This window comes from Rhamphochromis sp. 'chilingali' (assembly GCF_963969265.1).
Source record: "Rhamphochromis sp. 'chilingali' genome assembly, chromosome: 12".
Classification (NCBI taxonomy): domain Eukaryota; kingdom Metazoa; phylum Chordata; class Actinopteri; order Cichliformes; family Cichlidae; genus Rhamphochromis; species Rhamphochromis sp. 'chilingali'.
Window position 1 is genome coordinate 28931657 of NC_137939.1, and position 18948 is coordinate 28950604.

Here is an 18948-nt window from a genome sequence, read left to right on the forward strand (position 1 = left end):
GTGGATGCTTCTCTGGTGTCCTGGATTGTTGATTACCTGACAGGAAGACCACAATATGTACGTCTCCCACAGTGTGTGTCTGACAAGGTGATCAGCAACACAGGGGCACCACAGGGGACTGTCCTCTCCCCCTTCCTCTTCACCCTCTACACCACAGACTTCAGCCACTGCACAGAGACCTGCCATCTTCAGAAGTTTTCTGATGACTCTGCGGTGGTTGGATGCATCAGCAGGGATGATGAGACAGAGTACCGGGCTGTGGTCGACTCCTTTGTCACGTGGTGTGAGCAGAATCATCTGCAGCTCAACGTGGCAAAGACCAAGGAACTAATCGTGGACTTCAGGAAGACCAGGAAACACTTGACCCCTGTTTCAATCCAGGGGGTCAGTGTTGACATTGTGGAGGACTATAAATACCTTGGAGTACACATTGACAATAAACTGGACTGGGCTAAAAACACCACAGCACTTTACAGGAAGGGCCAGAGTCGTCTCTATTTTTTGAGGCGACTGAGGTCCTTCAACATCTGCCAGAAAATGCTGAGGATTTTCTATGAGTCTGTTGTGGCCAGTGCGATCCTCTATGCTGTTGCATGCTGGGGGAGCAGGCTGAGGGTCGCAGATGCCAACAGACTTAATAAACTGATCCGTAAGGCCAGTAATGTTGTGGGGATGGAGCTGGACTCCCTCAAGGTGGTGTCGGAGAGGCGGATGCTGTCCAAGATAAAGACAATGTTGGATAACACCTCCCACCCACTCCATGACATGTTGGTCAGTCACAGGAGCTCGTTCAGTGAGAGACTGAGATTACCGAAAAGCACCACTGAACGACACAGGAAATCATTCCTGCCTGTGGCCATCTCCCTGTACAACGCATCCACTTAACACACTGTTTGCTGCTACAACTACACATGTTTCTTTTCCAACTATTTATTTATGAGTGACTTATGTATGTATGTATGTATATATATGTATATATTGTACTATTCTTAGTTAGTGTATTGTCTGTCTTGTCTTAATGTTGGTTTAAAATGGAGCACTGTAACAAAAAATAATTTCCCCCAGGGATCAATAAAGTATTCTGATTCTGATTCTGATTCTGAAATCAAATCAAAATTTATTTATATAGCACATATTAAAAACAACAGTGTTGACCATAGTGCTTCACAGTCAATAAAAACATGAGACAGTTAAAACAAACAATAGAAGAGGACAACAAACAATAGGTAACAACGCAACAAGCTAAAACAGCCAACTAGACAGAATCAAAAGCCAAAGTAAAAAAATAAGTTTTAAGACGTAATTTAAAAGACTGGATAGACTCGGCAGTGCGAATATGAACGGGGAGGTTAGTGGAAATAACAGTGACTTAGTAGTCATTATAATGTGTTTGCAAATTTGCAAATGTATGAAGATCATGGCTGCTCTCCTCGAAATAAGCTGCCTTTATAAGTTACAGTATCAGTATTGATATGCAGGCCCTGTATCGGATCACTACCAAAATTTGCAATATCATCGCATAGCACTAGTGGGGGGGAGACCTCATGATAAAATGATGGAGATGAGATGTGAATGGGCAAAAAAATAAAATAAAATAAGAATCTTTACTTCAGTGACCTTTTTGTTGCCGTCATTTTTCCCGTTACCCAGCGGGTCAGTGGAAGTGCTGCCTGACAAGCAGATCTCAGGGAGAAATCTCACAACAGCAGCTGTATCGTGGGCATGCGCAGTAGAGTGGCTACAGTGCTAGCAGCTGAGTTGTGTGTGCAGTTATTTAAAGACATTTAAAATGGCTAGTTGTTCTTGGGCAGAAAACATACTCCAGCTCCTCCGTAAAATGAATAACTTTTATTTACCAGGTATGCGGGTGACAGTAAGAGAAAGGATGAAACGGATGAAGGCAGTTTGATAAGTAACCACGTCTATATTTCTCTCCACAGGTTCGTGTCGTTCAAGCTGCTTTCGTTTTGAGATTGAAGGAGCCCAGGTCGGCTGGATACCTCCTCACGTAGCTTCGCTTTTAGCACGCTATCCAGACGTGTTCAGTCCGCCACACCAGGGTGCAGTGACCCTCTGCCACGGCCTGGACTCGTACGAAAAGAGATCCGAGGCTGTAAGTCATGTACTGCAAGCTCTCAGACAGGAGCCCTCTTTAACCTGCCTTAAAGGATGGAGAGATGAGGTGAGGCGCGCAAGTCAAACGTGTCTTTGTGTGGTTTTTCACTGGAAGCATTACATACTCTTTACCCGTGGCCAACTGTATCACGAGTTGTAAAACCAAGCCTGACCCCCAGCCCTGTGCCAAAGTCAGAATTTACTAAAAACCTTTCAACTTTGCAAGCAACGTTCCCTCTAATTTTTCACGTGTCTGAGCGAACACACAAACTCCCTGAGCGGTCCCTTGGACCACTGTGAGCAACAGCAGACATGTCTACTGTGGTCACGCCAGCATCGAATCCATCCAAATTATATGGTTTATTAAAATAAGCAAATTACAGCATTTACATTTATGTTAGACTACTTTTAATTAACTGCTTTAGCCCACTTACACGGGCGCAGCCAGTCACTTACTGACTAACACTGCAAAACAGAATTGTTAAGTTTCAATTGTAATTTTTTTTTGTGCGCAACGCAGATTTTTTGTGTGCAGAGACCGCGCCAGCAGTGCGCAATTGCGCACGCGCGCAGCTTAGAGGGAACATTGTTTGCAAGTGTGTCCTCACTGCAACATCTGAGACTCAAGTACGCGCAAATGTAGAGGAAGTAGTGTTTGTAGGAACTGAAGGGTTCCTACAAACCTTTGGCGTTGTGGGTGGATTACACTGTCCTCTGTTTTGTGATACAATTTGTCCTGTTTTCTAAATCCAACATGAAAGTGAATTTTTTTAAAATTTTGTGACTCCAATTCCAGCTATAAAGTGTGTTTTGATTTCTAGGCCTATGCCCTACAATAAACACTGCTTTGAAAATGTTTTTGCCACCTTTCTTAGCATTAGTTTTTATGTGCCTAGGCCTAAGTGAAAGTGTGTGTGTGGGGGGGGGGGGGGAAGAGTCATATTTCTGTTCCACTAGTACCTACTTGGCTCCACTTGGCTCGACTCGGTTTTTTGGGTTTTCCATTGGGTAGTAGTTCCTTATTCCAGGTACTTTTTTACTATCTGTTGGGATTCCAAGTGAGCAGAGTCGATCCAAAAATGTGACATTGGTAGACTGCATTCCACCGATTGCCAGTCAGTGACATCACTCAGTGCTGTGGGGGGGCTCCCACGCAAATGCAAAGCAGAAGATGAAGCATCGCCAAACTAACTTCGTTCCAAGCCAAAGACAAGAAAATATGATGAACAGCCCCTGCTGACTTCAGCACATCCAAGGAGGAACAGTTCATTGATCTAACCTCTGATTCAACAAATAGGCTGCAGTTTAGGAGGCTGTGCGAAGATTTTCTTGTAAAACAAAGGAGCCTAGTGAAAAAAAAAGTTTGGGAACCACTGACTCAATGTCACATAAAAGCAAGTCCTTCACAAAAATCAAACCTGCCATTTTTGTAATTGGGGAAGTGTCTACGCAAAAACCAATACCTTAGACCAATCATGATATGCATATTTATTTGGTCTTGGTGACTGATGATAGCAGGAACCAGGCAGAACAACCTGAAATGAGAATGTGTACCAGGAGATCTGTGAGCTGATGGCTGCTCAGGGATACCAGAGGACGTACAAGAGCAATCTCAACAAAAACCTATCAAATATAAAAGCGATTGCAGGACCATCAAGGACCACCACAGTCAGAGTGGTTCGATTGGAAATGGTTCAATCAAATGGACTGCATCTGCAGGCACTGACCGGCAAGCAACAGGAGGAAGATTGGGCTTGACTCGGCTACAGCATTGTTGGAAACCATAATGAGGATGGTGAGTTCTTTATGGGTTAATGCGTCTTTTATGCTAATTATCCTCACTTTGAACTCACAAGAATATTTTAAAGGTAATACCATTGTCTCCTATATGCAGACAATAACCTAGATGGTTAACTATCAACTCTAACTCCAAGTAGTCACTTCCAAGAACAAAATATTTTTAGCTCCAAGTGCATTTCCACAATATTGTTGTTAAACTGGCTTTCATTAACCATCTCCCATTTCTGCCTTTCGCAAGAGGAAGAGGACCCACACCAAACCGGACCTGACAAGTGTACTTGAAGAGATGCATGCTCAGTGTCCTAAATCTGGCCCACCATGAACAGCACAATCGATTTGCTTCTCAGTGAGAGATGTAAGGCAATGGAGCAAGAAGCCATCTTCCAGAGGAAGGAGATTACAGAGTGCTACCTTCATCCAGGCATTCCTCTTTGTGCTGGGTGAGCTTGTACAGGCAATGAGTTGCCAGCATGAGTGACATTTTTACCCCTCAGCTATGAAAGGCTGATGTGGTATCGTCGTCACCCTGTTGGCGAGCGTGCAGCATGGACTCCTAATTTTGTAAATGTGATAACTCAAGAAGGAAGTCACGTAGGACATTTAAATTGAAACCATAGGTGCAACTACTAAAAATCTGGGACAGGTTTAAATCTCAGTGACCTTGACTTGAAAGGTCAGAGGTCAAGTTTTCTGAAAATCTTGTGAAAGCAATAACTCAAAAATGTAGGATTTTGAAATTAATACCATAGGTGTGGCTAGTAGGAGGCTGAGGGGTAGCACTGGCAGTCACCAGTATTTTTACATCATGAATGCAATAAATGTATATAGTTTAACTTTTCAGCCTTCATTTTGCACATTGTAAATCGTTTGGATTTTGCTGCTGACTATAATAAAGAATTCAGTGACCATTGTGTATGTGAGTTTTTTTTGTTGTTTTTTTTTTTGGGGGGGGGGGGGGTGTCTGTTACAACACCAGTAGGAAAAAAGTATGAACCAAACAATTATCAGTGAAATTTTGGTGCAATGACAGCTCATTTGTAATAAAAAGTAACCAAAAGAAATAATCTTCTTCGCCAGGTAAAGTCATCACAAAAAACACTATATTATTGGATGCGCCAATGCAGAAGATATTGCACATTTTAGTTATTGCAACAGTATATCAAGAAACTGTGTCATACTGGTGTCGGCATTTCCTATAACTCTGTTAGTGTTTAATAGGATTTAACATAACACAAACAAGTTAAATGTATCTTTTAACATTTAATTTGTATCACTGAATCTTGGTCACCAGGAAAAATAAAACTTAGAAACAAAGATGGAGACAGAACACAACTTTATTGTCAAAATTCATAGTGACATTAAACAGGAGTACGTTTGTGGGGACATGACTAGGAAGGCAACGGCACCTTCCCTTCAGTCTGCTGAAAGCATTATCAATAACCAGCCATGCTCAAATGATTTTCTTTTTTAAATGTCCAGTGTCATGAAATGGTTTCAAGAACAAGCTTTGCAAGGGACAAGCTGTGTCTCCAAGGATGTAATAGCTACCACACAAATGTTCTTGATGTGAGCTGGTAAGAGGTTTTCCCAGCTAGCTAACTCCCACAGTGTGAACATATTGGTATGGTATTCAGTTATATTGGAAAACAACCTAATCCAAGTTGAGTCTAGTTGAGTTGACTCAAGATGAGTAGGTACTAGTGGAAAAGAGGTTCATTTGTCCTCTAAACCTAAGAACTGGTTGTGCTACCCTTGGCAATGAGAACTGCAGTGCAAACCATTTGTCATGACTTGCAAGTGTATTAGAACATTATCATGTTGTATGGGTTATACAGCAGGATCATGCACTTCAGTTTCAGAGTACTATATGATATAGCAAAATAGTATTTTTTTTATTTTTATTTTTTATATACACACACACACATGCAACGGCAAGGGGGGAACAGCCCACCTGAGATTGGGAACTGACCTGAAAAACAGGAACATTGCAAAGCTTGAAACCTGGACTCTCTGTAGCCGATTACCAAGACTACGTAAAATACCCTTTGAGGATCTACTAGGTGATGTGAATGCAGCACTATGGACCATACCTACTGCAACCATCTGCAACTAACCAGCTGATCTACATCATGGCAGCAGTGATCAATGAGGTGCTTGGCTACAAGTAGAACAGCCACAAGGAGCAGTACAGTCCATGGAAAAGGAGGCTAAAGGCCAAGATCAAGGAAGCACGGAGGAAAGTTAGCCAACTATAGGAGCTGCAAAATGGTGCGATGAAGAAGGTGCCTAAGAAGTACAGCACGCTGTCTCTACCTGAGGCCTTGGAAACTACCAAGGAAAGACTGACAGCCTTGGCCAGCCGCTTTAAGAGGTACACCAGAAAGATAGAAGGCAGAACCATCCAAGGTATACAGAGACTGAGCAATACTGGAAGAGCATATGGGAGAAGGACACAACACATGACGGCAATGCTCAGTGGCTAGTGGATCTAAGAGCAAACCCCAGCAACCTCCCTGAACAGAGACCAGTAACCATTACAGTGGCAGACATCCAAGAAAAGGTCTCCAGTATGAAGAGTTGGACAGCACAAATGAACCAGCTGCTAGTGGATGAGAGACACCCAGAATGGTTAACCCCCAGAAGGAACCGGTTCCATCCATCTACCGGCCAATAACCTGCCTCAGTACCACATGGAAACTCCTGTCAAGCATCATAGCAGCTAAGACGAACAGACACATAGCTCGATAGCGGGGCACAGAAAGGGATTGGCAAGAGGAGGAGCCAAACGCGAGCTATTGGTAGACAGAGCAGTTGCCTGAGACTGCAAGACCAGGCTGACCAACTTATGCACTGTCTGGATTGATTACAAGAAGGCCTGTGGCTCGATGCCGCACACCTGGATCTTGGAATGCCTAGAACTATAAAAGGTCAACAGGATCCTAAGAGCCTTCATTCACTTGCTCAATGAATACCTCAGGCAGCAGAAACCCAAGAATGCAGAGAAAGAGGAGGCACCATTATGGAGGGACAGGCCTCTGCACGGTATGTACCACAGGCAGATAGAGGAAGTGGCTAACATCCAGAAATCCTACCAGTGGCTGGACAAAGCCGGACTGAAAGACAGCACAGATGCACTAATCATGGCAGCACAGGAACAAGCTCTGAGCACATAGAGGCTGGGGTCTACCACACCAGGCAAGACTCCAGATGCAGGTTGTGTAAAGATGCCCCTGAGACAATCCAGCACATAACAGCAGGGTGCAAGATGCTAGCCGGCATGGAGCACCATAACCAAGTGGCTGGCATAGTATACAGGAACATCTGTGCCGAGTATAACCTGGAAGTCCTCATTAGTGCCTCTGTGCTGTCTTCTAGTCCAGCTTTTTCAGCCACTGGTAGGATTTCTGGATATCAGCCACCTCCGCTATCTGCCAGTGGTACATACCGTGCAGGGGCCTGTCCTTCCATGATGGTTTCTCCTCTTCCTTTACTTTCTTGGGTTTCTGCTGCCTGAGGTATTCACTGAGCACGCAGTCAGGAAGATGGCCCCCTTCTTCCTGATGTATTCATGGATGTTCGTTGCCTCATCCTGGACTGTGGACACTCACTAGTCCCCGGCCTCCTTCCCTACGCTTAACATACAGCCCCAGGGTGCTGGACTTGGGGTGAAACCCTCCATGCATGGTCAGAAGTTTCCTGGTCTTGATGTCAGTGGCTCCTTTGGCCAGCTTATTAACCGAGCAGGGTGCCTGATCACGGGGTGTTGATAGCCTGGATCTTTTTCTTACCATTCAGTTGACTCCTCAGGACTTGCCTGACCCTCTGCAGGTACTCAGTGGTTGCAGCTTTCCTAGCGGCCTCTTCATGGTTCCCATTTACCTGTGGGATCCCCAGATACCTGTAGCTGTCCTCTATGTCTGCAATGTTGCCTTCTGGTAGTTCAATCCTGTCAGTTCTGGCTACCTTCCATTGTTATCATCAGACTACATTTCTCCAGTCTTAACAACATTCCGATGTCGTTCCTGTAGATAGATCCTGGTGGTGTGGATCAATGAATCAATGTCACGTTCACTCTTGGCATACAGCTTAATTTCATCCATGTAGAGGAGGTGGCAACAGCTCCATTCTGTAGCCAGTATCTGTAGCCAGTCTTGTTAACGGTGTCACTGAGGGGGTTCAGGCCTATGCAGAACAGCAGTAGATCCCGCACTTGATGTTAACTTGTGATATTGGCTTGAAGTTGGGCTCTAGTGTGAATATATATATATATATGTGTATATATATATATATATATATATATATATATATATATATATATATGTGTATATATATATATATATATATATATATATATATATATATATATATATATATGTATATATATATATATATATATATATATATATTAGGGGTGCAACGATACACAAAATTCACGGTTCGGTTCGGTTCGATACTTTGGTGTCACGGTTCGATATTTTTTCGATACAAAAAATGTTCATGCATTTTTAATTTGTCATTTATTAAAATTATAAATATATATTTTAACTCAAAAGTACAGTTTTTAAATTTAACCCTAACCCTTGTGCGTGTTTTTTATTTTGACAGCGAATGCGCACCTGCGGACCACTTATGTGCAGCCCTGGTTATATAGCTCATCATATTGCAGCCACAGAAATTCTTTTGTCCATGAAACCATAAAGCTGCACTTTCTTTTTGCCTTATAGTCTGATTTGTCAAAACTTCTCCGTTTTGTGGTAAGCTTTTCTTTGGCTGTCACTTCTTCACCCTGACCTGTCTTATTTGGCTCAGCAGAACTGAAATGCTTTTACACACGCACTCACATAAGCTCAGCGATTCTCTGCGCGATCAACCTCTCACATGTTTAAGCTGCGGGAGATTTCACTTGTCATGTTTGCATAGTAAGCTAACGATTAATAAGACGATGTCAGAGGAATTGGTGCACAAATTATCATCACTCACAGATCAGTGCTGTCGCTCTCTATACACAGTTAGCACGATTGCAAAGTGAAAGCAAAAAAACAAGCGCAAATTCAAACGCGACTTCAATATGTCACATATTGACAGTGGCTCACCGATGCCAATGACATAATTACCCAGCTACATTTCTGAAAGAATGCAAAAGCATTGACATATATTTTTCCTACAATAGCCCGACGGGCAGGGAAGAGATAGATTTTGGTAGCCCGACTGAAAAAATCGCTAGCCCCGGGACGTCGGGCTAGCGATATTGCGAGCCCTGTATCTGATTGAGGAATCACTCATCTTTGGAAAAGAGAGTTTATTACAGAGAAATGGCTCTTTCCAAAATAAAAGCTATACTATCCGCTTCTTCTGGGCTATATTCTCAGCAGCATAAGGAGAATCATGTGCTAACAGCTGTCTAAATGACTCGGCTAAAGTTAGTAGCATGCTTGCTTTTTGTTGTCTGCTTCCACTTGTCTTTGCACTAGGATGATGTCGGCGTAAATGTGCAGTCATATTCGTTGTGTTCCCACTAGTGCTTTCAGGTTAATCTCGTTGAAATGACCTTAACGCCACAACACGGCAAATCTCCGTTAACGAGCTACCACCCATCGCTCCGTGCATGGGGCTAGACGGCCAACACGTTAACGAGCTAACTGCGCTAACACACTAGTTCACACCAATGTAATTGAGCATTGCATGGCACATCCAACATACTGTTTTACTTTAGTCCATGACTCGCTTACCTTCAGGGTCATATGTCACATGAAAACCAAAATAATTCCAAACGCCAGATCTGAATGAGGTTCAATTTGCCTGTTGCAAGGAGAGCTTAACCACTGTCTCGCTAGCTTGCCCTGCGCTCTTCCTTCTGACTATGCTGTCTGTGTTGAACGCTCAGTGGATCTGCGCTGGACAGTGCAGCCTAGGCGGAGTAGTCAAACACAGATTCACTGAGCGCTCAACACAGACAGCATCGTCAGAAGGAAAATTGATAAAATAAATTACAAATGTTGTATTGTTCGATACATATGCGTACCGAACCGAAAGCACTGTATCGAACGGTTCAATATCGATACGAATATCGTTGCACCCCTAATATATATATATATATACACATGCATATAGTGATTAGATTGCTCAGATAATAATAAAGTATAATAGTCCAGCCTAGAATTAATAAACATGAACACGCTTTTCAACATCACTCTGAGAAATGATGTTTCTAATTTTTTGCAATATCTTGCAAATAAAAAAAAAGCACTCCCACATATTTTATTAAAGTGCATGTTAAAGGACATGTGCTGGTCAAATTAGCTCCAAGATTTAGCACAGTGTTAATGAAGGCAAAGGTAATGCCTTAGCAGTATTTGATTAAAAACCCTGCTTATGAGGATTTAAGACCAAGTAGAAAAGCATCAGTTTGATCTGACTGTAGGAGAAGAAAATTACACAATTACACAATTACACAATCCCACACAACATCCAGCCCATAAAGGGCTGGATGTTGTGTGGGATTATGGGATTATGTAAATGTATCTATTTAAATAATCCCACTAACTGCATGACTTTGACTGGTGGAAGAAGCCGGAGAACCTGGAGAGAACCCATGCAGACACAAGGATAACATGCAAACTTCATAAAGAAAAGCCCCGCCAGATGGTGGAGTCAAGCCCAGCAGCTTCTTGCTGTGTGGCAAGAGTCCTAACCACCATGCTAACCAAATTGCATTGCATTACATTTTGGCTTTGGGTTCAGTTGTTTACTTCTCTGAATGGTTATAAGCAGGTGGAATGAAAAGGGCAAAGCAAGATAGTTTCACTGTCTTAAATATAGGTGGAAGGTGTGAAAAAATGTTCAAGGTTAAATCAACTTACATGTTCTCACTTATAACACTAAAACATCTGTTCTTTCAGAAATACAGTGTAATGCCCAGATTTTCAGACTGCCCTTTGATGTGGATGGAAAGAGCAGCTACAAGTAGGTTTTGGAGCACCGTCTCAGGCTTTTATATTATACCTGTGTTTGAGCTGTATGAGCAGACCATGCTGCTACACTGCAGGTCTCTTTGGGGTGAAGCGGTATGGAGTTCATATCAATGGCTACACTGTCAGTGACAGTCAGGAGGTTTGTATGTGGTTGGCACGGCGCTCCCACACCAAGCAGACGTACCCTGGGCTCCTGGATAACATGGTAAGAATAGACTGAAACACTGACATACGAGACAGTGTGATGAAAGCATTGGTGCAGCATCTCATGTCAAGCTATTCCACTTCAGTTTCTTCAGCGTATTGCTTGTATCCTCAAAGGCAGCAGGTGGGCTGGCTGCTGGTGTTGGCATCAAACACACTCTGGTCAAAGAGTGTCAGGAGGAAGCCTGTGTTCCAGCAGCCATAGCTAAGAAGGCTCGTCCAGTTGCAACAGTAAGGTGAGCTTGATACACTGCTAAGAAGAAGGGGGTTAAAGAACAACGCTAAGGGTAGTCTACACTTTGTTTTCTTACTGACATATCTCCCGAAAAGACTCCAACTAACAGTGATTACACAGTAACAGATCAAAAGGCAAAAACAGAGCCTCCAGATCCCCACATAATAAGGGGGATGGGGCTGTGGAGATATATATATATATATATATAAAAACACCTAGCTCACCCTCTGCGGGCGGTTTATCCTTCAAGCTCGGGTCCTCTACCAGAGGCCTGGGAGCTTGATGGTCCTGCACAGTATCTTAGCTGTTCCCAGGACTGCGCTCTTCTGGACAGAGATCTCCGATGTTGTTCCCGGGATCTGGTGGAGCCACTCACCTAGCTTGGGAGTCACCGCACCTAGTGCTCCGATTACCACAGGGACCACCGTTACCTTCACCTTCCACATCCTCTCGAGCTCTTCTCTGAGCCCTTGGTATTTCTCAAGTTTCTCGTGTTCCTTCTTTCTGATGTTGCTGTCATTCAGAACCGCTACATCGATCACTACGGCCGTCTTCTTCTGTTTGTCTACCACCACTATGTTTTGTGGTGGTTAGCCACCACCATTTTGTCCGTCTGTATCTGGAAGTCCCACAGGATCTTAGCTCGGTCATTCTCCACCACCCTTGGGGGCGTCTCCCATTTTGACCTCTGAACTTCCAGGCCATACTCGGCACAGATGTTTCTGTATACTATGCTGGCCACTTGGTTATGGCATTCCATGTATGCCCTGCCTGCTAGCATCTTGCACCCTGCTGTTATGTGCTGGATTATCTCAGGGGCATCTTTACACAGGGATGGGTACCGGTGGCACCGGTTCTGACATAAACGGTAGTAACCAGACCGAAAAGCAGCGCACATTTCGGTGCTTTATTTCGGTGCTTTTTTTTCCTGAGCTGTGATACACTTCTAGCCAATCATTTTACGTTTCCGAGGATAGTAGGCGGGGCCGGGTACGTACGTTCTGTTAGAGCAGAGCTACAGATTAAAAATGTCCAAGGCGAAGCGGTCAAAAGTCTGGCTGTACTTCACAGCAAAATAAGCAAACTCAGCAGCCTGCAACAAGTGCTTTAAGCTGATACTGTGATACTGTGCAAAGGAGGTAACACCTCAATCCGATGAAACACCTGGCGACGCATAGCGTTTTTTTTAAAAAGCCCAGAAATGCGCCGTATTTGATAGCTTGCTGCGAGACCTCACACCGTGCACGTCGGGTGGGTTGCCAGTTATCGGACCCAGAGCAACATCCCCCAAAAACCCGAAGAATAGAGTCCTGGCCCCTAGCCCTGCCAGTGTAGCAGAAATGATGACGGATGATGATGCAGCAGCAGCCGTTCTTCTCTGCGTGAGTAGCTTCATGTTGTTTGTGTGTAATTTACGTTGAGTAGGCTAACCATGTTATTACATTAATGCATGTGAGGTGAACTAGCAAACATCATCATAGCTACATGCGGCTGTCTTCTTGTTTGATGGCAGATACTCCCTTCACCCTGGCCAAAAAGGCTAAAATGACCAAAGAAAAAGTGGGAAACAGTTAAACATGAGAGGTTTTTGGACAAAGTTTGTGTTTTTTCCATTGATTAAGCACTGCTTCCAGCCAAGAGTGATGCCATATATGCCACATAGCTGCAGAAAAGGCACACATTGTTATCTTTTTACAAAAAAACCCAGCTGAACATGAGAGGTTTTTGGACAAAGTTTGTGTTCTCCATTCTTTAAGCACCGGTTCGAGCACCGTTTAAGCACCGGCACCGTTTCAAAAGTACCGATTTGGCACCGGTATCGGATAAAACCTAAACGATACCCATCCCTACCTCTATGTCTGCAATGTTGCCTTCTAGTAGTTCGATCCCCTCAGTTCTGACTACCTTCCCTCTCTTTGTTATCATCCGACTACACTTCTCCAGCCCGAATGACATCCCGATGTCATTGCTGTATATTCTGGTCGTGTGGATCAGTGAATCAACGTCTCGTTCACTCTTGGCGTACAGCTTGATGTCATCCATGTACAGGAGGTGGCTGACAACTGCTCCGTTCCATAGTCGGTATCCGTAGCCAGTCTTGTTAATGATCTCACTGAGGGGGGTTCAGGCCTATGCAGAACAGCAGTGGGGACAGAGCATCTCCTTGGTAGATCCCGCACTTGATGGTGACTTGTGCTATGGGCTTGGAGTTGGCCTCTAGTGTTGTACGCCACATCCCCATTGAGTTCCTGATGAAGGCTCTCAGGGTCCCATTGATCTTGTACAATTCTAGGCATTCCAGTATCCAGCTGTGGGGCATTGAGTCATAGGCCTTCTTGTAACCAACCAGGCAGTGCACAGGTTGGTGACCCTGGTCTTGCAGTCTCGGCTGACTGTTCTGTCTACCAGTAGCTGGTGTTTTGCGCCTCTGGTATTCTTGCCAATCCCTTTCTGTGCCCCGCTCATGTATTGACCCATGTGCCTGTTCATCTTAGCCGATATGATGCTTGACAGGAGCTTCCATGTAGTACTGAGGCAGGTTATTGGTCGGTAGTTGGATGGGACCCATCCCTTCTTGGGGTCCTTGAGGATCAGGACCGTCCGACCTTTGGTTAGCCATTCCGGGTGTCTCTCGTCAACTAGCAGCTGGTTCATATGTGCTGCCAGATGCTCGTGGAGGGCAGTCAGCTTCTTCAGCCAGTAGGCGTGAACCATGTCGGGGCCTGGTGCTGTCCAACTCTTCATACTAGAGACCCTTGCTTGGATGTCTGCCACCGTGATGGTTACTGGACCCTGTTCAGGGAGGTTGCTATGGTCTGCCCTCAGATCCACTAGCCACTGAGCATTGCTGTTATGGGTTGTGTCCTTCTCCCATATGCTCTTCCAGTATTGCTCCGTCTCCAGCCTTGGTGGTGCTGTTCTCTTATTGTTCCCTTGCCACTGAGAGTACACCTTTGCTGGTTCTGTGGAGAACAGCTGGTTTATTCTCCTGCCTTCTATCTCTTGTGTACCTCCTCAAGCAGCTGGCCAAGGCTGTGAATCTTTGCTTGGCAGTTTCCAAGGCCTCAGGTATGGACAGCTTGCTGTACTTTTTTTATGCACCTTCTTTGTCGCACCTTTCTGCAATTCTGTTAGTTGGCTAACCTCCCTCCGTGCTAATTTGATCTTGCCCTCTAGCCTCCTTCTCCATGGAGGGTACTGCCCCTTGTGGCTGTTCAACTTGTAGCCAAGCATCTCACTGATCACTGCTGCCGTATTGTAGATCAGCTTGTTAGTGTCGGTAAGCGTGGCTGTAGGTATCATCCGTAGTGCTGCATTAACATCATCTAGCAGACCTTCTGAGGGTACTTCACGTAATCTTGGTAACCGGCTACGGGGGATCCAGGTTTCAAGCTTGGCCATGATCCTATCTTTCAGGTCAGTTCCTCTCGCACTCAACGATCCTTCTCCTATCGCACTTGGGGCTTTGTACCCAATCTCCCCCCTGACCTGGCGTCCTGGCTCCCCCTTGCCGTAGCATTTATGTTGTACCTCGTCAATCTCTAGCTGTGAGAGTAGTCCCTTCTTTCGAATGTTGGAACACTGAGCTACTAGTTGTTTCGCCGTCATTGTGGATGTTGGGTATCGAAGAATCCATAGGTCCCTCATCCTATTCATGTAACCAATTCCGCCAGGGTTACTTGCGTAGTAGCATTCCAACAACGCCCTGTTTTCGTCTCTAGTAGCCCGCTTCTCGTCAGGGTGCCCTGGTTCCTCAACACCTGACGCGGACCTCGTTGATCCGGGCGACGACCGAGCCTTCATATTTATGTGTCTCGCTCATGTCTGCAGTAGGCTCACTTAGCATATGGGGTCTAGCTTTAGGACCCTTACTGGATACAGACGCCCCAGGCGGGGATCGAACTTGCGATCCTCTGCTCCTATATATATTAGGGGTGCAACGATATTCGTATCGATATTGAACCGTTCGATACAGTGCTTTCGGTTCGGTACGCATATGTATCGAACAATATAACATTTGTAATTTATTTTATCAACTTTCCTTCTGACGATGCTGTCTGTGTTGAGCGCTCAGTGAATCTGCGTTCGACGACTACGCCTAGGCTGCACTGTCGAGCGCAGATCCACTGAGCGCTCAACACAGACAGCATAGTCAGAAGGAAGAGCGCAGGGCAAGCTAGCAAGACAGAAGTTAAGCTCTCCTTGCAACATGGACCTCCCCCACCCTCATTCAGATCTGGCGTTTGGAATTATTTTGGTTTTCATGTGACGTATGACCCTGAAGGTAAGCGAGTCATGGACTAAAGTAAAACAGTATGTTGGATGTGCCATGCAATGCTCAATTACATGGGTGGGAACTAGTGTGTTAGCACAGTTAGCTCGTTAACGTGTTGGCCGTCTAGCCCCATGCACGGGGCGATCGGCGGTAGCTCGTTAACGGAGATTTGCCGTGTTGTGGCGTTAAGGTCATTTCAACGAGATTAACCTGAAAGCACTAGTGGGAACACAACGAATATGACTGCACATTTACGCCGACATCATCCTAGTGCAAAGACAAAAACAACAAGCATGCTACTAACTTTAGCCGAGTCATTTAGACAGCTGTTAGCACATGATTCTCCTTATGCTGCTGAGAATATAGCCCAGAAGAAGCGGATAGTATAGCTTTTATTTTGGAAAGAGCCATTTCTCTGTAATAAACTCTCTTTTCCAAAGATGAGTGATTCCTCAATCAGATACAGGGCTCGCAATATCGCTAGCCCGACGTCCTGGGGCTAGCAATTTTTTCAGTCGGGCTACCAAAATCTATCTCTTCCCTGCCCGTCGGGCTATTGTAGGAAGGAAAAATATATGTCAATGCTTTTGCATTCTTTCAGAAATGTAGCTGGGTATTTATGTCATTGGCATCGGTGAGCCACTGTCAATATGTGACATATTGAAATCGCGTTTCAATATGCGCTTGTTTTTTTGCTTTCACTTTGCAATCGTGCGAACTGTGTATAGAGAGCGACAGCACTGATCTGTGAGTGATGATAATTTGTGCACCAATTCCTCTGACATCGTCTTATTAATCGTTAGCTTACTATGCAAACATGACAAGTGAAATCTCCCGCAGCTTAAACATGTGAGAGGTTGATCGCGCAGAGAATCGCTGAGCTTATGTGAGTGCGTGTGTAAAAGCAGCACGATATATATTTTAGTTCTGCTGAGCCAAATAAGACAGGTCAGGGTGAAGAAGTGACAGCCAAAGAAAAGCTTACCACAAAACGGAGAAGTTATGACAAATCAGACTATAAGGCAAAAAGAAAGTGCAGCTTTATGGTTTCATGGACAAAAGAATTTCTGTGGCTGCAATATGACGAGCTAAATAACCAGGGCTGCACATAAGTGGTCCGCAGGTGCGCATTCGCTGTCAAAATAAAAAACACGCACAAGGGTTAGGGTTAAATTTAAAAACTGTACTTTTGAGTTAAAATATATATTTATAATTTTAATAAATGACAAATTAAAAAGGCATGAACATTTTTTTTGTATCGAAAAAATATCGAACCGTGACACCAAAGTACCGAACCGAACCGAACCGTGAATTTTGTGTATCGTTGCACCCCTAATATATATATATATATATATATATATATATATATATATATATATATATATATATACATACATACATACATACATACATACATGTATGTATACAAAATGTGGAAGTTGAATTTGTTATTTTTATCAGTATATTTGTTGCTGGACAGTAACAGGAGTCACTGTGGAAAAGGCTCATTCCGCTGTGATGTACCACAGAAAACCATCAAACAGCTTCTGTCTATAAAACCAGAACTATTTTTATTTGCAATATCTTTTTACATTTCTACATTGTATTTTTGATTGTTGATTGTTTGATTGTGATCTACAGATCTGTCACTTCAAAGCCTGCGCAGCTGCTTAGAACCTCTCAGCAGCTGCAGCTCGATCGTGTTGCTATAACAGGCAGAACAAACACAAGTCTGTGAACACTGTTTTTGCATTAATTGGAATAGTGTGATAAAAATGAATTAAATACTGGGTATAAGAAAACATGCGTTTTAGTAGTCAGAATGGTAGAAGGGCACCGGTACTGGTGTTGATATACTGCAGCTTTGGTGTGGCTGGATCACAGCCTCACAGTGACACCTCTGGAAGAACCTCCTGTTCTGGAGAATCATTGCTTTATGAAACAGTTAGTTACATAATTGGATTTTCAAAGAGACAATTTAGCTGCCTTTGTTTTATTTTATTTTCAAGCTACACATATGAGGATGAAGAGGGTGTGTTTCCAGAAAGCCAGTTTGTCTTTGATTTGGAACTTCCTTTGGAGTTTAAGCCCATAATAGGGGATGGAGAGGTGCAGGAGTTTTACCTCCTCCCCATAGATAAGGTTAGTGTTTTTCTCATACTATAATTTGGGAATTCAGCTTCTAGGAGCCAGTACTGCATGGGTTGAGATATAGATGACACAAAGATATAAAATATAGCATCTTGTTTCAGGTGAAGGAACTGCTGGTCACTGATGACTTCAAACCCAACTCTGCCATGGTAGTCTTGGACTTTCTCATAAGACACTCGTACATTGACCCTGACACAGGTTTGTGGGTGTTTGCAAAATGTCCAGTCAAAAAACCAGCTCACTGCCTTAGTTCTCTTTTTGTTATCATTTCAGAGCCGTACTATCAGGACTTTGTGACAGGACTCCACCAGATATTATAGAACGAAGATGAAGATTACTCACTGTGCCTGAGGCACCATATGTCATGTGGTGCCAACATTGTTGTTCACATTTACAGTTGCAAGAAACATCATAAAAATGTGAACTTTTCTTTAGTGTTTCTTCAGAAACACTAAAGAAAAGTCATACACTTTATTGTACAACATGTTAATATTAAATATAGTGAGTTATTATATTTCACAGGTGTTTTTCATGCAGTTTTGTTCAGTGGGTTCAGCCTGATAACTGCAGGTGAGTGGTTCAGAGGATGGCTGAACCACATGAGTGGTTTGCAGGTGTCATGCAGACCTCAGAGTAAATATGCTCTATATTATCTATAGTCATAGTACGACCTTTTAAGTTCAAAGTGCAATTTCAGTTTCTGCACTTCCACCCATTAAATGCAGTAATCATACTTGATTCAAATCTAGTCATCTCCTTATATACTGCAAGTCTATAGGATAAAAATGTAGAGAAGAAAAATATGTTATGTTATTCTTTTGAGTATGTAGAGCTCAAAGAGAAGATAAGCAACCTCATTAGAGTAAAGCACACATGGATATTTGCTGTGTAGGCGGGTGGTTTGTGGGATCCAGCACTGGTCACATAAACCTGACAGAGCGTGGAGCTGTGTTTGGTACAGCTGAAAAACTGTTTACACAGTGATATATACGACAATATACACATATAACACTCCAAAAGAAGAATGTTTTGAGATTCCTCACAGCAATAAAGTGGAACTTGCGAGTTCATCTTTATTTATTGGTGCTTTCTGTTGTAAAATCTTAACGAGTGTTCACTGGACCAGTCTTCATCACAGGTTTTTCTACAGTTGCTCGTGACACTTGCACAGTAACGAAGAACAACTTTGGACCAGT

General features: G+C 43.7%; 2 protein-coding genes across 7 annotated transcripts in view; one reads left to right on the forward strand and one right to left on the reverse strand.

Annotated features, from left to right (window-relative positions):
- Positions 1–18948, reverse strand: part of LOC308406649 (mitochondrial carrier homolog 1-like) — a 241718-nt gene that overhangs the window by 192705 nt on the left and 30065 nt on the right. The gene's annotated exons all lie outside the window — the stretch shown is intronic.
- Positions 1708–18352, forward strand: tpk2 (thiamin pyrophosphokinase 2). The gene is made up of 8 exons (XM_080898787.1): positions 1708–1859; positions 1941–2182; positions 10815–10878; positions 10961–11091; positions 11208–11326; positions 17611–17743; positions 17854–17950; positions 18026–18352. The coding sequence occupies exons 1-8, from the start codon at positions 1790–1792 to the stop codon at positions 18070–18072; spliced, it is 903 nt and encodes a 300-aa protein (XP_080754913.1). The 5' UTR covers positions 1708–1789; the 3' UTR covers positions 18073–18352.